Genomic DNA, 24,016 nt, shown 5'->3' with positions numbered 1-24,016 from the left:
AAGAGCTGGATTGGTAACTCGCAGCTTTGGTACTTACTGGCTTCTGACCGACACCACGAAATGTATTGTGTCCTTTGGGGATTCGACGAAGACTGTGGGCCTGTTTAAATCATCAATAAGGTAATTAGGGCACCATAACATTTTATATTATTATCGTTGTTGGCATAGGGCCATCATGGTTAATATCAAGCAAGGATAAATAAGCGTGAACAATCAAGTACGCTATATATTTTTTCTATGAAAGAGGTGTGCGCTGTAGATTCGTTTAAAGCGTTGACGCAGAAGAGAGAGGCAGAAAAGGTTAATGATACGAAATGCAGAGAGGTGGGCAACCTTTGAAGCGCCCACGTGAGTAAGGTTACTGGACACCTGCCCTTTCACGTATGATTCTTCCGCCCTCCGAGGTAGTGTATATAAATATGTGCCGCAAAAGATAGAAAAGGGCATAAAGTAGATCGCGAAGAGAGGAAACCGTAACGACCAAATGAAGATTTTCAAGACAGTTATTATATTGGCTCTTTCTATTGTAGCAACAAAAAGCCACACGGAAGTGAATATTACCAGTTTGAAAGACCTTGCTAAGTACCAAGACCCATGGAAGGTAACGCATTTTCTTTGCCATAGTATGTCCTTCCTTGCGTCTAGCCTATCCTCTCTAGTGGTGTGTGTGCTAGCATGTGCTGTATAGTGCTAGTGTAGGGAGTACAGTACCGGCTTTCTTTCGATAGTATGTGCTTTCTTCATTCGTGTATTGGAACACTGCTCCAGTTGAAATGAAGAGACTAACGGTTATTATAAAATATTTTGCCATCGCCGGTCTTCATATTGACACGTGTACTTCTTTATATTTATCGGGCGACCACTTCTCGCCGCCTAACAAATGTTATCGCACAGCGCAGGACGCGCCTGCATGTAAAAGAAGTTTCTGGAATGTTATCGATAGTTCCGTCCACTGTCTTTCACCACAACTTGTGTTATCTGATTGCATGTGCGCGCGACGCGAATAATGTGGAACTTTGTGGAAAGCACTCGGGTCCCAGCGATTGCTCTGGAACATTCGACGACAGATGTATAAAAGCCGACGCGCTTGACCCGCTCATCAAATTTGCCATCAGATTCGCCTCACCATCATTTGGGATACAGCAGAATTCCGCCCTTACCTATATGGCAGGCCATTCAAAGTCGTCAGCGACCATCACGCGTTGTGTTGGCTAGCAAACTTAAAGGACCCTTTAGGACGTCTGGAGAGGTGGAGTCTCAGACTGCAAGAATATGACGTCACGGTAATCTACAAGTCCGGACGAAAACACTCAGACGCCGACTGCCTATCACGCGCCCCCATCGATCCCCCGCCGGAAGACGACGAGGATGACGACGCCTTCCTCGCAATAATAAGCGCAGAAGACTTTACTAAACAGCAACGAGTAGACACGAAGCTAAAAGGCCTCGTCGAGTATTTGGATGGGCACACCGACGTAGTACCTAGTGCTTTTAAGCACGGATTACCTTCGTTCACTTTACAAAACAACCTGCTTGTAAAGAACTTCTCACCAGTCCGCGCCAGCTACCTTCTTGTTGTTCCGTCAGTAATGCGTCCAGAAATACTGTACGCCCTAAATGACGATGCAACCGCTGGGCACCTCGGATTCTCCCGAACGCTGTCGAGGATACAGGAAAGGTATTATTGGCCGCGTCTGACCACCGACGTCGCCCGTTACGTCAAGACATGCCGAGATTGTCAGCGACGCAAGACACCACCGACAACGCCAGCGGGATTACTACAGCCAATCAAGCCTCCTTGTCGACCTTTTCAGTAGATCGGGATGGACTTGTTGGGACCGTTTCCGACGTCAACATCCGGAAATAGGTGGATCGTCGTGGCGACGGACTATCTCACCCGCTTTGCTGAAACTAAAGCTCTACCGAGAGGCAGCGCAACCAAAGTGGCGAAATTTTTGGTCGACAACATTCTGCTGCGACATGGTGCCCCAGAATGCCTCATCACCGACAGAGGAACAGCGTTTACAGCAGAACTCACCCAAGCCATTCTGCAGTACAGCCATACAAGCCACAGGAGGACAACTGCCTACCACCCGCAGACGAATGGTCTCACGGAGCGCCTGAACAAGACCCTCGCCGATATGCTAGCAATGTACGTCGATGTCGAGCACAAGACATGGGACGCGGTCCTGCCGTACGTAACTTTTGCTTACAACACGGCGGTGCAAGAAACAACACAGATCACGCCGTTTAAGCTGGTTTACGGCAGGAACCCGACGACGACGCTCGACGCCATGCTGCCGCACGTCACCGACGAAGACATTCTTGACATCGCGACTTTACTCCAGCGCGCCGAAGAAGCCCAACAGCTCGCCCGCCTGCGTATCAAGAGCTAGCAGCGTACCGACAGTCGACACTACAACCTCCGAAGACGCTTCGTCGAGTACCTGCCCTGTGACCGTGTTTGGGTTTGGACCCCTATACGCCGACGAGGACTGAGCGAGAAGCTTTTGCGTCACTATTTCGGACCGCACAAGATCATCCGACTTATTGCCGCACTTGACTATGAGGTCGTGCCAGACGGCATTTCGCTATCACAGCGGCGCCACTCACGACCTGAAATAGTCCACTTTGTGCGACTCAAGCTGTACTACCAGCGTTAATGAACTTTCGGACTTCGCGTGACCGACCTTCGGACTTTTTTTTGTTTTGTTACTTTTCTTTAATAAGTGTCCTTTTGTGTTTCGCTCTCTTATATTTGTAGCATCGGGACTATGCTTTTAATTTTAAGAGGGGGGTAATGACACGTGTACTTCTTTATATTTATCGGGCGACCACTTCTCGCCGCCTAACAAATGTTATCGCACAGCGCAGGACGCGCCTGCATGTAAAAGAAGTTTCTGGAATGTTATCGATAGTTCCGTCCACTGTCTTTCACCACAACTTGTGTTATCTGATTGCATGTGCGCGCGACGCGAATAATGTGGAACTTTGTGGAAAGCACTCGGGTCCCAGCGATTGCTCTGGAACATTCGACGACAGATGTATAAAAGCCGACGCGCTTGACCCGCTCATCAAATTTGCCATCAGATTCGCCTCACCATCATTTGGGATACAGCAGAATTCCGCCCTTACCTATATGGCAGGCCATTCAAAGTCGTCAGCGACCATCACGCGTTGTGTTGGCTAGCAAACTTAAAGGACCCTTTAGGACGTCTGGAGAGGTGGAGTCTCAGACTGCAAGAATATGACGTCACGGTAATCTACAAGTCCGGACGAAAACACTCTGACGCCGACTTCCTATCAGGCGCCCCCATCGATCCCCCGCCGGAAGACGACGAGGATGACGACGCCTTCCTCGCAATAATAAGCGCAGAAGACTTTACTAAACAGCAACGAGTAGACACGGAGCTAAAAGGCCTCGTTGAGTATTTGGATGGGCACACCGACGTAGTACCTAGTGCTTTTAAGCACGGATTACCTTCGTTCACTTTACAAAACAACCTGCTTGTAAAGAACTTCTCACCAGTCCGCGCCAGCTACCTTCTTGTTGTTCCGTCAGTAATGCGTCCAGAAATACTGTACGCCCTAAATGACGATGCAACCGCTGGGCACCTCGGATTCTCCCGAACGCTGTCGAGGATACAGGAAAGGTATTATTGGCCGCGTCTGACCACCGACGTCGCCCGTTACGTCAAGACATGCCCAGATTGTCAGCGACGCAAGACACCACCGACAACGCCAGCGGGATTACTACAGCCAATCAAGCCTCCTTGTCGACCTTTTCAGTAGATCGGGATGGACTTGTTGGGACCGTTTCCGACGTCAACATCCGGAAATAGGTGGATCGTCGTGGCGACGGACTATCTCACCCGCTTTGCTGAAACTAAAGCTCTACCGAGAGGCAGCGCAACCAAAGTGGCGAAATTTTTGGTCGACAACATTCTGCTGCGACATGGTGCCCCAGAATGCCTCATCACCGACAGAGGAACAGCGTTTACAGCAGAACTCACCCAAGCCATTCTGCAGTACAGCCATACAAGCCACAGGAGGACAACTGCCTACCACCCGCAGACGAATGGTCTCACGGAGCGCCTGAACAAGACCCTCGCCGATATGCTAGCAATGTACGTCGATGTCGAGCACAAGACATGGGACGCGGTCCTGCCGTACGTAACTTTTGCTTACAACACGGCGGTGCAAGAAACAACACAGATCACGCCGTTTAAGCTGGTTTACGGCAGGAACCCGACGACGACGCTCGACGCCATGCTGCCGCACGTCACCGACGAAGACATTCTTGACATCGCGACTTTACTCCAGCGCGCCGAAGAAGCCCAACAGCTCGCCCGCCTGCGTATCAAGAGCTAGCAGCGTACCGACAGTCGACACTACAACCTCCGAAGACGCTTCGTCGAGTACCTGCCCTGTGACCGTGTTTGGGTTTGGACCCCCATACGCCGACGAGGACTGAGCGAGAAGCTTTTGCGTCACTATTTCGGACCGCACAAGATCATCCGACTTATTGCCGCACTTGACTATGAGGTCGTGCCAGACGGCATTTCGCTATCACAGCGGCGCCACTCACGACCTGAAATAGTCCACTTTGTGCGACTCAAGCTGTACTACCAGCGTTAATGAACTTTCGGACTTCGCGTGACCGACCTTCGGACTTTTTTTTGTTTTGTTACTTTTCTTTAATAAGTGTCCTTTTGTGTTTCGCTCTCTTATATTTGTAGCATCGGGACTATGCTTTTAATTTTAAGAGGGGGGTAATGACACGTGTACTTCTTTATATTTATCGGGCGACCACTTCTCGCCGCCTAACAAATGTTATCGCACAGCGCAGGACGCGCCTGCATGTAAAAGAAGTTTCTGGAATGTTATCGATAGTTCCGTCCACTGTCTTTCACCACAACTTGTGTTATCTGATTGCATGTGCGCGCGACGCGAATAATGTGGAACTTTGTGGAAAGCACTCGGGTCCCAGCGATTGCTCTGGAACATTCGACGACAGATGTATAAAAGCCGACGCGCTTGACCCACTCATCAGATTTCGACGACCACCGATCGTGTTCGCCGCTACCATCCTTTGAGTGTAGCCTGTTTTTGAGGGCGCAAGTCCGCCCAATATAACGCTCGTTTCGTTAATCACAGTTTTGCGGCCTTCTCAACCGTCACTAGCACGTGACAATATTCCTGGACTTTCTTGTTTTCCTCTTTACCTCAGTGTTGAGTAGCAGGCCAGGGACACACTCCTCTGGTCAAGCTGTCCGCTTTTCCACTCAGTATATAATCTTCTCTTTCTTCCCATTGAATTCAAGTACAAAGCTCTTTATGGTGCTTTGGGTTGCACTTACTCTTGCAGAATGGTAGTGAGGCCACGAAACAGACATCTGAGAAATTTGGAAATCCGGACAGCCTCTTTACAAAGCTGCAGGCTATAAATGGGCATGCAGTGCCCCTTCTGCAACAGTACGATCAAGTGTATCGTTGCGGCAAATTGTATAAAAACCTACGTTTTTGAAAATATTGCCTCTTAGATAATACAGTGTGGTGCCTCTGAGTTTTGTGATTTCAACTAAAGGTTTATTCTGAGAGACGCGCGAGAATCACCACCCGTTTCTTTATTTATAACCTTGCACGCCATGTCTTCTTCAGAATAAATAATTATTATTATTCACCATATGATTATTAAGTGAAACTGATTAAAGCGACGCTTTCTTCATGTTTTCTTAAGTGTCTTCCTCTCACATCCCCTCTGAGGGCTCTATGCTTCTCGTTCACTAAACGCTCTCGTTCCATTTTGTTTACTTGTTTGCACACGCTCGGCTGTTTCTGTCGCTGTCTTCTTCACTTCTCTGTAGTCGACTTCAACATTTTGCTGCCGACTTTACTGCTCTTTAGCTCAACGCTCCGCGTTCAGTGCGCGCACTGGTACAATTTTCTACTTTTCGCTTTTTTCGCTACACTCCGCTTCTGTTGCCGACTACTTCACTTGCTCCTTCTTGTTCTGCTGTCTATTCGGGCACCTACCGAATGGCCCAAGTATATTCGGAATCATGCCCATTGGTACGTGCCCCTCCATGCTTATCCAGTTGCCCAAGTTGCCTATTCGGAAACATATGTAATGGCACGTGCCAAGTTCCCCATACCCAGTGGCCGAAATCGTCTACTTGGAAAACACTCAGCGGAAGATGCCCGGTTGAGCATACCCGGTGCCTCAAGTCGCCTACTTGGAAAGACACACAGATGCACCTGCAGAATTGCACATACCCAGTGACCCGTCGTACAATCGGAGACACATCCAGTGGCACATGTCCAGTTGTACTTACCCGATGGCCAATATTGTTTATTCCTGCAAATACCCAGCGGTACATGCGCAGTGGTCCAATTCGTAAAATCGGAAAGACATGAGCAGCCAGTGAGAGAGAGAGAGACAGAGAGAGAGACAACTTCATGTAGTCGCCTGCAGAACGACACCATGACTAAATGGCGCCGTGACGCGGGCCCTGACGTCTTCTCAGCGGGTGGTCTCTACTCAACTCCAGCGCGTGTTACTCCCGCGGTCGGTTGCCCTGAGGGGCAACGTTCCGTCGGTTTCGCTCGGCCTTTGTCTTTCAAGAGCCGCCGAGACCTGCTGGACGGCCCAGGTTTGACTTTCGTGGTCGTAGCATTCCGCCGCAGCCGCGAGTCGCGGCGGAATCGTTGTACTTGTCGAAACCTCATTGGGGAACTTGGTGCAATACCATAGGATGTGCGTCAGGGTGGCCCTCTCCCGCTGGCACACGCGGCACACATCACTCACATATAATTTAGGGTATAGATGAGTCATTAACACTGGGGTGGGTAAAGAACCAGTTTGCAATTGTCTGAACAGCACCGCCTCTGCTCGGCTCAGCCCCGGGTGCGGGGGTGGGAAAGTCCTTCGAGCCAGCGGTGGAACTGTGTAAGTTCATTGAACGTCGTCATGCGGTCCTTTGCACTACACCACGTTGGACGGTCGGTTGCAGCGGCGCGGTTGGTTAGCGCTCGCGCCACTGCGTGTGCCGTCTCGTTGTGGTTATCGTGCTTCTCGGACGCATCGTTGCCCGCGTGCGCCGGGAACCACTTGATTCTAACATACCGATTCTGTCGTTTCAGGTCAGCCGAGCACAGAACGCGCACAGCCTCACCACACACTTTACCCTTTGCATAATTACGCACTGCACTTCGCGAATCGCACAACACCATCTGGCACCCGGGGTCGGCAATGGCCAGGGCAATAGCCACCTCCTCCGGCTGACACGCCTCGCAGACCTGGAAGCTCGCCGCTGCCCTCGTCGCGCCGGACGACGCCTCGATGACGGTAGCTACGAACGCCGCGCAGTCTCCCTGGTATTCTGCCGCATCCACGAACCTTGCGTGCTCGTCCTTGGCGTGAAAGTCGATGAGGGCCTTGGCCCTCGCCACTCTTCTCTGCTTGTTATACTCCGGGTTATACTCCGGGTTATACTTGTTATACTCTCGGGATGAGGTCCACCCGAATCCGGCGCCGGGTTCCGTCCGCGACAGAAACGTAGCTACTCGCCGCTTTCGATCCGGGCGTGAAGCCCAAGTATTGAAGTATGCGCCTGCCGGCTTCGGTCATAGAGAGCCGCTCCAGCTGGGCGGTCCGTTGCGCTTCCGCAATTTCGTCGAGGGTATTGTGTACCCCCAGGCTCAGGAGCTTGTTGGTGTTCGTACACTCGAATAGTCCGAGCGCCGCCTTGTAAGCTCGGCGTATCAGGGCGTTGATTTTATTCCTTTCACATTGCATCCAGTTGTGGAAGGCTGCAACGTAGGTGACGTGGCTGATTACGAAGGAGTGCACAAGCCGAATCAAGCTTTCCTCCTTCATCGCGGCGTTGCGGTTGGCAACCCGTCTGATGAGACATATGGCGTTGGTAATCTTGGCTGTAAGGCGGGAAATAGTCTCGCCGTTGCCCCGTCGCTTGTCTATAATCATGCCGAGCACCCGGATTTTGTCAACCTCCGGGATCACGTGGCCGTTTCTCGTCACGATCTTGATGGCCTCGTAATCCCTCGCTTCGCTCTTCTTACGTCTGACGTACTTCGGTGGTAACACCAGCAGTTCTGACTTGCTCGGTGAGCAGATCAAACCGGAACCGTTCAGCTGGTCCTCAATCGCGTCGATGGCTTCTTGCAGCGTGCTCTCAATGTGACCATCGCTACCTCCCGGAACCCACAGCGTGATGTCATCGGCGTAGATGGTGGGCCGGACGCCCTCGACGCGAGAGAGTCGCTTGGCCACCCCGATCATAACGAGGTTGAATAAGAACGGCGAGATGACCGAGCCTTGGGGGGTCCCAACACTGCCGAGCCTCTTCTCTTGGAGCCGTAGATCGCCGGCGCAGAGCTCGGTAGTCCGCCCCGTCAGAAAGTCCTTGATGTAATTGTACGTTCTAGCGCCCATGTTGAGTCTGGACACCTGGGCTAGGATCGCAGAGTGCTTCACCTTGTCGAAGGCGCTCTGCAGGTCCAGCCCCAGAATGGCCTTGTTGTCTTTCGTTAGGGTGTCATCGTCAATGATATCTTTCTTCAACAGAATCATCGCGTCCTGGGTGCCGAGGGAACGCCGAAACCCGATGATCGTGGTGGGGTATAGTCCCGACTCCTCCAGGTAATCCTGCCACCTACGCATGAGGACGTGCTCCAACACCTTGCCCACGCAGGACGTGAGCGAGATGGGCCGTAGGTTGTCCGTGTTCGGCGGCTTGCCTGGTTTGGGGATGAGTATGGTCTTGGCAGTTTTCCACAGGCGGGGCAGTAACCCCGCACTCCAGCACTTGTTGTAGTAACCGGTGAGGTTTTCGATGGCCACATCGCTGAGGTTCTTGAGCGCTCTGTTCGAGATGTGATCCGGGCCGGCCGCAGACTTGCTGTTTAGTTCGTGCAGGGCCGCTCGCACCTCCTCGACGCTGATATCGCGGTCGAGCTTCTCGTTGGCTTGACCGCCGTAGTCAGGATGCCTTTCCGTGGGTGTAACCGGAAGGTACTTGCTGTTTATGCGTCTGATTACTTCGGTTTCCCCGTTTTCCTTGACTGCTCTGTGAATGATCTTTGCGAGGCGGTCGCGTTGGTGGGATTTTGTTTTAGTCTCGTCGAGCAGATGCCGCATCAAGTTCCAGGTTTTGCCGCAATGCATCTGCCCGTCCGCAGCATTACAGATTTCGTTCCATTGTTGCGTGCAGAGCAGCCGACAATGAACTTCGATGGCGCGATTCAGCTCCGCTACCTTCTTCCTTAGGCGCCGATTTAGTCGCTGCTTCTTCCACCTGTTTAGGATAGATTGCTTTGCTTCGAATAAGTGCGCGAGGCGGCTGTCAACCTTGTCGACCTGCTCATCCGTTTCTATGATTTTGGTCGCCTCCTTGACCTTCTCCGCGATGTGGACGGACCATTCTTCTATGTTCTCGATTTCCTCCATCTCCGTTGGTAACAGGCTACGGAAGGCATCCCAATCCGTAAAATTATGTTTTCTGGTGTCCTCCGAGGCCTTGACCTCTTCCGGTATGATGACCTCTACGATGTAGTGGTCGCTGCCGAGCTCTGACCCCGTGTCGCGCCAGGAGATATTCCCCTTCTCGTCGTTCTTCACGAACGTGAGGTCCGGCGTCGTATCCCTGGACACAGAGTTCCCAATCCTTGTAAGATCAGTCGGGTCTGTGATGAGGGTGAAGCCCAGGTCTAATGTGTCTTGGAACAGGTCTCGCCCCTTGGCCAATTGCTTGTTATATTCCCATGCGGGGTGTGCCGCGTTGAAGTCCCCGCAGGCGATGAGCCTGTGAGTCCCCGCCACGGTGCTGGCTCTGTGAAGGAGCGTCTTGAATTTTTGCTTCCAGTGTGAAGGGCTACTGTAGACGTTAAGCAGAAAGGTGCTGTGTTTTTGTTTCTTGCCCGTAACGACCTCGGTGAGAGTGTATTCAATTTTACTATTGTGCAACTCGTGCTCAATGAAGGTGAGTCCCTTGCGAACCAATGTGCATATCCCTCTACCGCCGCTGACCTTTGGAGACTTGGCGTATACCCGATAACCGGGTAGCGACACTGCATCAGTGCGAGTCTCTTGTATCATGATTATATCAGGCTTGCTTGCTACTTGTGTTATGTGTTGCTGCAAGACTGCCTTCTTGCTAGCGAAACCGTTACAGTTCCAGTGCCAGGTCACGAGACCCTTCACTGCTGTAGTTGTTGCTGTTGCTGTAGCGGCCATGATTGTTGCTGATTGTACTGCCGCGTTATTTGCTGTATTGCGTTCGTTAACTGCTGACACGTCCGCTCGATGGCGGCGAACCTGTCGTTAATCATCGTGGTGAACGTTGTCTTAATATAATCTTCGAGCGCGTCGAGGTGTTCTTCGATTTGGTCGACCTTGTCTTTCAATTTGTCCACCCGGTCGTTGAGCTTGCGCTCCTTCAGGTTCTCGATCGCTCGTCTCTTGGGTGCCGGTTCCTTCTCAGCGGATGTTGATGGTACAGCGCTGCTGATGCTGGGTGTTGGTTCACATGATACCGCTTGGGGCGTTTCGTTATTGGTGGAACGGGTCGTCAGAAGCTTCTTGATTTCCATGATCTCGTTTGCCATCTTGCTAATAGTGGCCTCTTGCCTGTGACTCTCGTCTCGAGCTCGTTGTTTTTGCGCCTGAGTGCCTCGTTGGCTTCCTTCAACGTCCTCATCGCCTCGTCTTCCCTCGTCTTGCTGTTGTTGTTGCCATCGACGGTCTTGCTGGTGCTAATTGTCTTGGTCGTTGCGGTGGTCGTTGCGGTATTGGAGGTGGTGGTGGTGGTGGCACCCCCCTGCGCTTTCTTGGCACCGTGCCTTGCTGCATCGGCCCAGCTCACGCGGTCACGTGACTGCGATCGCTTACGGCTAAGGCTACGCTGTCTACTCTCGCTGGCCCTGCGCTTCGAGACGGAACGTGACGCTCGGTGACCAGCTGGGCCGGCAGGTGTTGCGGTTGCTGACATCAGCGATGGAAATTCCTCAGCTCTGAGAGATGCTCGTTGTTGCTGCTGCGCTTGTTGTTCGGCCATCTTGCGCTCCCATTGTCTCCTTGTAACTACGTATGGGATCTTGAACTTATTCTTGCAAACCTTGTCACCGGTCAGATGTGGCCCTCCGCACAATCTGCAAGTGGGGGTACAGCTGTGGGCTTCCTTGGGGTCAACCGCCCCGCAAGCAAAGCAAGCCCTTACGTGAGGGTTTGGACAAACGTCGTGGCGGTGGCCCACCTTTCCGCACTGCTTGCATACATTGAATTGTTTTCGATATAGGCTGCACTTGGTGAGAACGGGACCGTAGCACACGTAATTCGGGACCTTCAGGCCCTTGAAAGCCACGATGACTGTGGTCGAGCTACCAATCCTCTTCGCGCCAAGTGCCAAGGAATTTCTCGAGTTAACAATGTTCCGGTCGATTGCGGCCGTGGAGTCCTCTATTGGAATACCTCTAATAATGCCTTTAACGGTGCCATATGGCGCGGTTTGATATGCGCCAACCACGTGTTCCTTGCCACCAATGGAGATCGATTTTATCTCGGCGTAACGTGAAGCACGTATATCGTCGGGGGTACTCACCATCATGATGTTTTGTTGCAAGTTTGGGCAGAAGGTGTCCGCTGCTCCGTCCTCCCTTGATGCGTTCGCCACCGTCATGATGGCTGATGCCACGGTGGCGGTCTGAGTTCTCGCGTTGTTAAGGCCGCCCCGAGGCCGCACTATCACCTTGGTCTCCTCCCTCTGTAGAGCGTCCGGCATCCTTGCTGCCCTCGTCACCGAAGCTTTCACGTTCCTGGCAAAGTTCTTCGTCGTAGGTCTTGACTGGCGAGCGGCTGTCCCCTGGCCGGTCAAGGTCTTTATACGCCGGCCTACGTGCGACTAGTCTGCATCGTCGTTGGATTCCTCGGAAGAAATTTCTTCCCCTTGAATTTCAACACACATCTGGCCTACGCCGGAATTCGCCGGGTCCCGAACAATGGACGTCTCCATCTCGGTCGATATGTTTGTATAGCCGCCGCCCGAAGACGACGGCCTTTCCTCGCAGAGGTTGGGCCTGGCTATGGGCAGATCCAAGCTGTTTGATTAGGCTTAGTCGAACGGCACCGGCCTCCACGGAAAGTCCCGGGAAAGTGGCGAAAAATCGTACCTTTTGGTAGCCACCGGTACCGGTTGATGACCCGCACTCTCACAGACACAGTGGTAATAGTTATACCGCGGTAAAAAATAATTAGCACTGCAAAATTGGTCATAAAATCCGGAGCCGATGTGAGCACGTCAGCTCAGACCATGGCTCATCTGAGCAGCCAGTAGGAAAAAGCAGAGAAAGGTTCGCTTTAATATAAGAATGTGATTAGAGTTCTTTTCATGCCGTGAAGTCTGCGATGCGCGGACTTTGTTGCTTAATGACCATCCGTGTCCAGAGGAATGTGTGAGCGAGTAGCCCGGCTGCATACACGCCTCACACATGACGCGTCTTTGTGATGACAATACGGTGTGTTGCTACTTTGCTTCATTTGTAGCAGCAATAAATTCGGCACCCATAGTGAGATGCGTTCTGCCGCATTTTCGAACTTCACGCAGTTTGCGGTATGTATCGGATCTCTTTCACATACCCAGTGTTCGAAGTTGTTTATCATCTTGGGACACTACTTACGCGCTGGGCGGCGTTGTCTTGCCAAAGAAATAGGCCAGCGTGCATATGCCTGAAGACGAATCATTGATGCTGCCTGCTACCTGGTGTAGAATACATATTAAGCCATTAGGTGTGTGTCACTGGGTAGCCGAGAGAAAATACTTCATCACTGCGTGTGTTTTGTTGGTATGTGCCCACTCATGGCCAATCCTCATGAATGGGCCTACCAAGGTGACACAACCCTTGTGCCACTTTGGCACAAGCCGTGTGTCACCTTATATGCCTTATAAGTATGTCATCTATATTTAAGTTATTTAGGCCTAAATATATTAAGCAATATCGCCCCATCGGCAGCATGCACCTCCTTGTCGAACGCAGTCCCTTGATGAACAGACATTGCGAGGAGGTTGCAGCCAGGGTAGTAAACGTAGTGCGGGTTGCCGCGCAATTTCAACAGGAGGGATCTGATCCCAATACGATATACTGTGTCATAAATCATTTGGCACTGTGGTTGACGAGAGATTCCCACTTTTAACGTGTAAGTCTTCTGGCGAGATCCCCGGCCTTGTCACGCGAAAAGCGCAATGCGTTGTCATCATCATCATCATCAGCCTAGTTACGCCCACTGCAGGGCAAAGGCCTCTCCCATACTTCCCCAACTACCCCGGCCATGTACTAATTGTGGCCATGTTGTCCCTGCAAACATCTTAATTTCATCCGCCCACCTAACTTTCTGCCGCCCCTTGCTACGCTTCCCTTCCCTTGGAATCCAGTCCGTAACCCTTAATGACCATCGGTTATCTTCCCTCCTCATTACATGTCCTGCCCATGCCCATTTCTTTTTCTTGATTTCAACTAAGATGTCGTTTACCCGCGTTTGTTGCCTCACCCAATCTGCTCTTTTCTTATCCCTTAACGTTACACCCATCATTCTTCTTTCCATAGCTCGTTGCGTCGTCCTCAATTTCAGCAGAACCCTTTTCGTAAGCCTCCAGGTTTCTGCCCCATATGTGAGTACTGGTAACACACAGCTGTTATACACTTTCCTTTTGAGGGATAGTGGCAACCTGCTGTTCATGATTTGAGAATGCCTGCCAAACGCACCCCAGCCCATTCTTATTCTTCTGGTTATTTCAGTCTCATGATCCGGATCCGTGGTCACTACCTGCCCTAAGTAGATGTATTCCCTTACCACTTCCAGTGCTTCGCTACCTATCGTAAACTGCTGTTCTCTTCCGAGACTGCTAAACAATACTTTAGTTTTCTGCAAATTAATTTTCAGACCCACCCTTCTGCTTTGCCTCTCCAGGTCAGTCAGCATGCATTGCAATTGGTCTCCTGAGTTACTAAGCAAGGCAATATCATCAGCGAATCGCAAGTTGCTAAGGTATTCTCCATCAACTCTTATCCCCAATTCTTCCCACTCCAGGCCTCTGAATACCTCCTGTAAACATGCTGTGAATAGCCTTGGAGATATCGTATCTCCCTGTCTGGCGCCTTTCTTTATAGGGATTTTGTTACTTTCTTTGTGGAGGACTACGGTGGCTGTGGAGCCGCTATAGATATCTTCCAGTATTTTTACATATGGCTCATCTACACCCTGATTCCGTAATGCCTCCATGACTGCTGAGGTTTCGACTGAATCAAACGCTTTCTCGTAATCAATGAAACCTATATATAAGGGTTGGTTATATTCTGCACATTTCTCTATCACTTGATTGACAGTGTGAATATGGTCTATTGTTGAGTAGCCTTTACGGAATCCGGCCTGGTCCTTTCGTTGACAGAAGTCTAAGGTGTTCCTGATTCTATTTGCGATTACCTTAGTAAATACTTTGTAGGCAACGGACAGTAAGCTGATCGGTCTATAATTTTTCAAGTCTTTGGCGTCACCCTTCTTATGGATTAGGATTATGTTAGCGTTCTTCCAAGATTCCGGTACGCTCGAGGTTATGAGACATTGCGTATACAGGGTGGCCAGTTTCTCTAGAACAATCTGACCACCATCCTTCAACAAATCTGCTGTTACCTGATCCTCCCCAGCTGCCTTCCCCCTTTGCATAGCTCCTAAGGTTTTCTTTACTTCTTCTGGCGTTACCTGTGGGATTTCGAATTCCTCTAGGCTATTCTCTCTTCCACTATGGTCGTGGGTACCACTGGTACTGTATAAATCTCTATAGAACTCCTCAGCCACTTGAACTATCTCATCCATATTGGTAACGATATTGCCGGCTTTGTCTCTTAACGCACACGTCTGATTCTTGCCTATTCCTAGTTTCTTCTTCACTGTTTTTAGGCTTCCTCCGTTCCTGAGAGCCTGTTCAACTCTATCCATATTATAGTTTCTGATGTCCGCTGTCTTACGCTTGTTGATTAACTTAGAAAGTTCTGCCAGTTCTATTCTAGCTGTAGGGTTAGAGGCTTTCATACATTGGCGTTTCTTGATCAGATCTTTCGTCTCCTGCGATAGCTTACTGGTTTCCCGTATAACGGCGTTACCACCGACTTCTATTGCGCACTCCTTAATGATGCCCATGAGATTGTCGTGCATTGCTGCAACACTAAAGTCCTCTTCCTGAGTTAAAGCCGAGTACCTGTTCTGTAGCTTGATCCGGAATTCCTCTAGTTTCCCTCTTACCGCTAACTCATTGATTGGCTTCTTGTGTACCAGTTTCTTCCGTTCCCTCCTCAAGTCTAGGCTAATTCGAGTTCTTACCATTCTATGGTCACTGCAGCGTACCTTGCCGAGCACGTCTACATCTTGTATGATGCCAGAGAGAGAGAGAAAAAACTTTATTGCTCAGTTAATCGGAGTTATGGCAGGTCTGGGTGGGGCCCTCAGTCCAGGGCTCCACTGGCTCTTGCGGCTCGCTGGGCTTGGTCCAGGAGGGCCAACTGGCTCCCCTGATCCTCGCGTGCGAGTAGTGCCTCCCACTGCCGTACGAAGTCTGTGACGCTGAGAAAAGGTGAATTGACGGTGCTTGGTCGAGCCGTACATTCCCACGTTATGTGAGCCAGCGTGGGTTTCGCGCCACACCACGGGCAGGTGTCGGTGTAATATGTCGGGTGCTGCTTGTGTAAGAGGTTTAGGTGCGGGTATGTATTGGTTTGTATGCGACGCCAGTCTTGGGCTTGTCTTCTATTTAGTTTGCAGTGCGGAGGGCCGTAGGTCCGTCTCTCCCTCCTCTGATTCTCTAATATGTCGCGCACTGCGGACAGTGGTTCCTCTAGGGTTCTGGCCGCTGCTCGGTCGTTGCTTCCTCGAGCTATGCGGTCTGCCCTTTCGTTCCCGTCGAGTCCGTTGTGCGCGGGGCACCATGTAATGCCGTGGTCCAGGTCCAGTCGTGAGCCGAGTATTCTTTGGGCACTGCGCGGTAGCATTCCCCGCATAAAGAGTCGACACGCTGCCTGCGAGTCTGTAAGCACATGAGCCGACTGACCCTTAAAGTCGGCGTCTCGTATCGCCAGCGCTATTGCCGCTGCCTCTGCTGTGCATACCGAGGTAGTCTTAACCGTAGCGGTTATCGTGGTGACTCTATTGGTTGCGGCGATCGCGTAGAAGCCCCTGCGAGTGGTTGCACTCGCGTCCGTGTAGTAGACGGCCGGATCCTTGCCGAATCGCTTCTGCAGAGTCCTCGTCCTGGCCTGTCTGCGGCCTGCGTGGTACCTGGCACTCATATTTCGTGGTATAGGTGAGACATGGACGTGCTCCCTCAAATCTCGTGACAACAAGTCTGTTTCGTCTCCGCAGAATAAGGGTCGAGCGTTGTATCCCAGTCTTTGGAGAATAGAGCGGCCCTGGGGCGTAGAGCTCAGCCTTTCTCTTTGCGATATCAGAACTGCAGAGGCATGTTCTTCATATTTGTTGTAAATACCCAATCGCTCCAGGCGCTCCGTGCTGACTGTGTTCGGGAGTCCCAGAGCAGATTTGTATGCCGTTCTGATAAGGGTGTCCACCTTCTTCATTTCAGTTTGGTTAAGTTTTTGGAACGGCAGGCCGTAAGTAATGCGGCTAATCGCAAATGCTTGCACCAGCCTAATAGTTTCTTCTTCCGCGAGCCCGTTGTGGCTGCGTCCAACTCGCCATATCATACGTGCCACACTCTTAACGGTTGGTGTTAAGCTCCGAATTGTGGCATCGACGTTGCCATTCTCTTGGATAAGCAGGCCAAGCACTCTCATTTGGGCGACTTCACGAATGGCCTTGCCGTCGAGATGTAAGTCTATCCTTGGTGTGGTAGTTTTCTTATGACGCTTGCTGCGTACGCACATGAACTCTGATTTTTCGGGTGCGCACGTCATACCAGCGTGCTTGGTGAAGTTCACTACCTTGTTAATGGCCTCCTGTAATAGGTCTTGTTTTTCTCCGTAGGAACCCCGGTGTGCCCACAACGTTATGTCATCGGCATAGATCGTACATCCGAGGTCCCGTGCTTGCTCGAGTTCTAGGGCCAGTCGCCTCATCCCGACATTGAAAAAAATAGGCGACAAGATTGAGCCCTGTGGAGTTCCTCGGTTGGGCATCGCGAAGACGTCAGAGCGCGTACTGCCCAACCCAATCGTTGCCTTCCTGTCGCGAAGGAAGGCAAGGACGTACCGAAACACCCTTCCTCCGCAACCTATGTCTTCCAGACCTTCGAGGATTGCTTCGTGAGAGATCGTGTCAAACGCTTTTTTGACATCGAGCGCCACAACGATCCTGGCTTCTTTGCTTCGTGGCGGGTCCAAAACTTCGTCGCGAAGCATAAGAAAGGCGTCCTGTGCCAAGACGTGTGGCCTAAAGCCAAGCATAGAGTGGGGAAAAAGTTCATTCCGCTGGATGTAGTTGCTCAGTCGTGTTTGGATCACCTTCTCAAAAAGCTTCCCTGCACACGACGTGAGCGATATTGGTCTCAAGTTTTGCAGATCTCTGGGTTTAGCCGGTTTCGGTATGAGTATTACAGTAGCCTCTTTCCATTCTTCTGGCAGTTCCCCGTCGTCGCACCATACATTATCGTTGAAATAGGTCGCAAGCTGCCGCAGTGATTCCTGACTCAGGTTGCGCAGCATCGCATTTGTAATGTGGTCCGGACCCGGTGCGGTGTTCTTACGGAAAGATTGTGCGGCTGCATAGAGCTCTGCCGTTGTTATGGGTTCGTCCAGCTCCGCGTTGTCTGGTCCCTCATAGTTGTATTGCACTGATGTTGTGTCCGGTACTCCTATGTAGACGCTCTTAAGGTCCTCAATGAGGGCATCGGCGGTGCCATCGTATTCATTTTCAATTAATTTCAGTGTTCTGTTTGCGGTGGTCCGTGTTCCTGTCGGATCTATCATACTGCGCAGAATAGCCCATGTTCGCTTTGTGCTAAGCGTTCCTTTGAGTGCATCACAAAACTGAAGGAAATTGGTGTCCTGCAGCTGCTGCGCGTACTCACTGGCTTCCTGCGCAAGTCTGGCTATCCTGATCCTGAGTTTTCTGTTGTGTCTCTGTCTCTTCCAACGTTTGGTCAGACTTCTCCGCGCTTCCCACAGGTGTAGTAGATGCCTGTCTACTGCCGGTGTTTCGACTGTTGTCGATATTTCCCGTGTAGTGCTTCTGTGTATTTCCCTGATGAATTCCGTCCATTCTGTAGCACTATCGCACGGTGTGGCCTGCCTTTGCTTCTGCCTATAAGCTGTCCAATCGGTTATGGTGGCTTTTCCTAATCTATGGCGAACCCGCGTCGTGTTAACTGAGACACTAATAATGCAGTGATCACTGCCAAGGTCTTCGCCTAGGTTGGTCCAGGTAACACCTCTGTCATTGTTGCTGAAAGTTAGGTCCGGCGTGGTATCTTTGACTACACTGTTTCCCGTTCTGGTTGGTTCATCCGGTCGCGTCAGCAGGACCAGCTTATGCTCCTCCGCGAGGTCGGCTAGCCTTTGGCCCTTAGGAGTGCCTCGATCATAGCCCCAATCAGAGTGCGGAGCGTTAAAGTCCCCTAGGATAATTGCCCGGTCGTTGCTTTTCACTTTGCGCAATGCGGCCGTCACTAGCACGTCGAACTTTGCCTTCCTATCTCTAGGTGGGCTGTAGACGTTGGCAATAACTGTTTTTGGCTTGCAGCGTCTACATGGCCAGACCGTGAGAACCTGATGTTGGACACCGCAGTTAGGGACGTAGTCCACGCTCACCGCTATGTCCGCCCGTGTCAGTGCTGCTATCTGAGGATGGTCAGGGTGCGTGTGCATCTTGTATCCTCTGAGGTTCGGTATGTTCTTGCCTGGTTCTTGTATGCATATTATATCCGGGGGAACAGGCGTCGCATCTATAAAACTCAAAAGTGCTGCATGTTTAGTTCTAAGAGTCCTGCAGTTCCACTGCCAGACCTCGAGGTTTTCGGCTACTCTCGTGTGGCGATTAGCCATCTATAGTACTTTCGCTGTCGGTCAGCTCTCTCTCCTTAGGTCTGCGTGCAGGAGCTCCCGGGCTGGCACATTTACGTTTGTTCGGTCCCTCTTTCGTGGCATGAGAAGAGGAGTCCTCTATCTGTCGTTTGAGCTTGTACAGCTCTGCGAAAAGAAGTTGGATTTGTCGGCATATGGTATCCAGTTTATCGTCTTTTCCTGTCACCTGTGGGTTCGCGTTCTTGGCTTCTCCTGGCTTGGCTTTGTTCGTGTGGGGCTCATTCCTTTGTTTCAAATCAGCTAGCTCCCTTCGAATTTCTGCAAGGCTGTCCTTTAAAATTCTGTTCTCCTCTAAGATTTTTTGATAGGCTGGACTCTGAGTTACTGGATCGGCAGTGGGAGACACTATTCGCGCCCAGCTTACCTGTTGTGACGCGATGGCCGCCGTCTGATGTTTGGCCTGCGGAGCCCTCTCCTGTTTGGGGGCTAGAGGCTTGACATCGCGTGCCAAGGATGTTGACCTAGATCTCTGACGACTCCGCCGCCTGGTACGCGATCTCGATCTGGATCTCGAGGTTCCTTCTTGTCTGAATTTGGAGGGGGTCCCCTCTTGCCGTTGAGGGAGCTCCGGAAAGTCACTGAGCTCCAATTCTTCGTCTTCTGTTGAAAACCACCGGGGTCGGTGTTGTTGAGCAGCTTTGTGCCCTCCGCTTCTCGGTCGGCCTTGCGGTCGTGTTTGCTTCAGGCGTTTTGTGCAGCTTCGGTCGCCCATGAGGTGCTGCCCCCCGCAAGTGGCACATCGCGGTGAGCACTCGTGTCCGTCTTCGGGCTCGAGCGCCCCACAGATTGCACACACTTTTGTGTCCGGTTGCGGGCAAACGTCCGTGCGGTGGCCGACGCTGTGACAAATCTTGCAAACCTGCACCGAGTTGCGGTATGGATGACACGCCATTTCCCCACCGCAATAGTAGACGAACCGCGGTAGGACCGTGCAGAGGAATGTGATGACTGCGCTTTTCGAGTCCCCTAGCATTCTTGCCTGGATTATCTCGATGCCCTGGGTACGGACTCGGAGGTTTGCCTTGATTGTCTCTCCGGGCGTGTGCGGCGGCAGTCCATGAATGACACCTCTGACGGCGCCTTCTCCTATGGCAGCGTACGCATTGAACGCGTGCGTCTTGCCATTGACTGTGAGAGCTGTGATCTTGCGTAGGAGATTGGCTGTCTCTTCCTCAGACGTTGAGACTATTGCGATGTTTGAGCCCTGTTTTATGCGCAGTATAAAATGCTCACCCTTTATTTTATTGTGGCAGGCCGCGATCACTGCTTCTGCGAGCATCGGACTGGTTAGAGTTTTCAACGGGAGTCCTTGGTGCGGGCGGAGAATGATCTTGAAGTCATCCCGCGGCAGTGGTGGTAACTTGTTCCGTCGCACCTTGCGTCGGCGGATGGGGGGCGAGTTCTGTTCCTTCTGCGAAGGCTCGTTCCGTTTTGCCTGCAGGCGTTCCTTCGCTTGTTGCCGTTTTTGGCGGAGCGTTAGCACCGTCTGCCATCCATCTTCGTCGGGTTCTCTCGTAAACCGCCGCAGGTCCTCAGCGTCCGTGAGAAGCGTTGTATTAGTTTCATCTTTACGAGGAGTTAAGGCTTCGGAAAAATCCATGCCGTCTTCCTCCGTACCGGGTTTCGGTTGGGACGGCGCGCCATTTGAGGCGCCCGCCGCAACAGAAGCGATCCCTTGAGACGCCATATGCGTCGGTGTCTTGTGTCAGACGCTGCACCGACGCGACGCGGCGGCCGCCGCCGCGCCTTAGCTCTGATGCATGCTAGCTCCGACGCAGCGTACCTGGTAGCTTCTTGAAATTGTGGAGCCGCCGGAAATGGGCCTAGGTCCAAGAGGATGGTGTCCTTGGGTTCCGTAGACGTTCACGGTTCTGATGATACCCAATTTCGGTTGGTTACTGGAACTATAACCAACGAAAAACATGGATATTGCGGAGCTCGAAACGGGTGCTGCTGCACACCTCGACGCCGCCTATCGGTCCCTATGATGCCAGGGTTCGCGCAGAGTATGAAGTCGATTTCATTTCTAGTCTCACCATTCGGGCTCCTCCACGTCCACTTTCGACTTACTCGCTTGCGGAAAAAGGTGTTCATTATCCGCATATTATTCTGTTCTGCAAACTCTACTAATAATTCTCCTCTGCTATTCCTAGAGCCTATGCCATATTCCCCCACTGACTTGTCTCCAGCCTGCTTCTTGCCTACCCTTGCATTGAAGTCGCCCATCAGTATAGTGTATTTTGTTTTGACTTTACCCATCGCCGATTCCACGTCTTCATAAAAGCTTTCGACTTCCTGGTCATCATGACTGCATGTAGGGGCATAGACTTGTACCACCTTCAATTTGTACCTCTTATTAAGCTTCACAACAAGACCTGCCGCCCTCTCGTTAATGCTATAGAATTCCTGTATGTTACCAGCTATTTCCTTATTAATCAGGAATCCGACTCCTAGTTCTCGTCTCTCTGCTAAGCCCCGGTAACACAGTACATGGCCGCTTTTTAGCACTGTATATGCTTCTTTTGTCCTCCTAACCTCACTGAGCCCTATTATATCCCATTTACTACCCTCTAATTCCTCCAGTAACACTGCTAGACTCGCCTCGCTAGATAGCGTTCTAACGTTAAACGTTGCCAGGTTCAGATTCCAATGGCGGCCTGTCCGGAGCCAGGTATTCTTAGCACCCTCTGCAGCGTCACAGATCTGACCGCCGCCGTGGTCAGTTGCTTCGCGGCTGCTCGGGACTGAGGGCCGGGGTTTGATTGTTGTATTCATATAGGAGGTTGTGGCCCAGTACTGCACCAGGGTGGCCAATCCTGCTCTGGTGAGAGAGTGAGTTACCGGTTCTGGTCACCGGGATCAGGCCGCACTCCAGGCCTGTTTGTGCAATTTTCTCAACACACGTTTTTTTTTTTCGGTGGAGAATTGCGCTGCACCGGGATTTGAATCACGGTCCTTTTGCACTGGAGACTGATACTCTACCGTCCCCGCAGGAGTTAAATTAAAAATTGGAGAATGGGGTTTTGCGTGACAAAACCACTTTCTGATTATGCACGCCTTAGTGGAGGACTCCGAAAATTTCGACCACCTGGGGTTCTTTAACGTGCACCAAATTCTAAGTACACGGGTGTTTTCGCATTTCGCCCCCATCGAAATGCGGCCGCCGTGGCCGGGGTCCGATCCCGCGACCTCGTGCTCAGCAGTCTAACACCATGACCACTGAGCAACCACGGCGGGTCCCGCAGGAGTTGTACGCCTCATTTAACCTACAGTGGTGCCCAATTTGATCAGTCAAGGTGGGCCAATCTGAGCTCGGTTATACCGCATGGATGGCACTCGGCTAGAGAACCTGGAATTTATGACCTGCACATGTGTGGCCACACATAATTGAGGATATATAATTTTTCTTTTAGGAGGGTTTCCGTACAGTGATAAAATGAAGGAAAAGACATTAAAAAAAATTACCGACGATTACGTTACTTCCTAATGCGAAATTTGAGCGCAGCAAATAAGCTGTTTTACCTTTTCGATAGATTGAGGCAAAGAAATCGAGCAACACATGTATGCGCTATCACAGAATTTTTTTTTATATTTCCCATACTCCTGGATCATCTAGACGGCGGCGACGGTAAGCTTCTGCTTCGGCAGCACGCACCTCTGGATTCTGACGGCGACGGCGCTGGGCCTCTGCTCTGGCAGCTCGTTTAGCAGCAGCAGCAGCAGCAGCAGCAGCAGCAGCAGCAGCAGACGGAGGACTTCCATCGGTCGTCTCGCTCATGGCTCAGGAAGAACTGGCAGATAATTTCGCAGTGGCGAACGGCAGCGGCAATTTCGGCTCGGGCGGTGCACATATACAGATCCGCCGCCACCGATCTGGCTCTCTGATTGCCACCGCACAGGGCGAACGGCAGCGGCAATTTCGGCTCGGGCGGTGCACATATACAGATCCGCCGCCACCGATCTGGCTCTCTGATTGCCACCGCACAGGGGTTGCATTGGAGGAGGAGCGAAGAAAGGAATTAAGTTCGAGCCGGAGCTTTGACAACCGGAGACTCGCAGGAAGAGGGGGGAGGGGGCGGCGTGTACACCCAGCGGCAAACGATGGGGGCAGAAGCGCGCGCAGCAAGCGGACAACACGATAAAGGGAGGAGGGAAGAGATAGCAGCGACTGACTGATGCCGCTGACGCCGATAGTGAGTCAACCCCAGCTGCGGAGTTGGTTTCAGGGACAACGCCGCCGATGCCGACACAAACAATATGATACCCTCGCTTCCGCAGCGCTAAGAACCAGGTCTAGCCGTGGGAAGGTGGTCACGTATTCGTCGACGTGCCGGGGCCTACGTGAAATAACCGGCGCGTCGGCAACTGAAGAGCACCCTATCCGCCACACAAGAACAGGGGGGGGGGGACCCTTTCCTCCTCTTTCTGCATGGCGGCGACGGTGTTCTATGCAGTCACGTTATCTTGACTCTCTAGCGGCGTCAGCGGCATCCAGCGGTATCAGTCGGTCGCTGCTAGCGCTGGGGGGATGAAAGGGGGGCGGAGCTGGTTACGAGGCCGACGACAACGCCGACGACGACGCGAAACCCAGGAACGGACGCCAAAGAGCTGCGCTCTAAAAAGAAAAAAAAAGGAACATAACTTGTGATTTGAACTCGTGATCCTTCAATGTTGCCCGGAAAGGTAGCTCAGTCGGTTGGTTCGTCAAGCCAGCGGTTACTTTCAAGCGCCATAGCTCCTGCTCCGAGCCTCATACCTATGTGGAAAGGGGCTGGTGTTGTCGGCGACAGTCGATTCATCTCATCTATGCGATCGCATGCGCGTGCTGTTTCTTTGTCTCTGCGTGTAGTAGTTAAGAGAGCCAGTTTAAGGGCGGAGAAGAGGGAAGGAAAGGAAAGCAAACTTGCAGCGCCGTGGT

General features: G+C 51.7%; 1 protein-coding gene across 4 annotated transcripts in view; it reads left to right on the top strand.

Annotated features, from left to right (window-relative positions):
• The first annotated feature begins 443 nt into the window (after nucleotides 1-443).
• LOC142573145 (uncharacterized) overlaps nucleotides 444-24,016 on the top strand; it is a 123,338-nt gene continuing 99,765 nt past the window's right edge. For all 4 annotated transcript variants that reach the window (XM_075682691.1, XM_075682693.1, XM_075682690.1 and 1 more), the window contains exon 1: nucleotides 444-601. In XM_075682691.1, the coding sequence (XP_075538806.1) occupies nucleotides 485-601 (117 nt within the window). In that variant the 5' untranslated portion in view covers nucleotides 444-484. The remainder of the gene's footprint in view (nucleotides 602-24,016) is intronic.

This window comes from Dermacentor variabilis, chromosome 2, assembly GCF_050947875.1.
Source record: "Dermacentor variabilis isolate Ectoservices chromosome 2, ASM5094787v1, whole genome shotgun sequence".
In the NCBI taxonomy this organism is placed as follows: domain Eukaryota; kingdom Metazoa; phylum Arthropoda; class Arachnida; order Ixodida; family Ixodidae; genus Dermacentor; species Dermacentor variabilis.
This window is presented reverse-complemented; position numbering and strand designations above follow the sequence as displayed.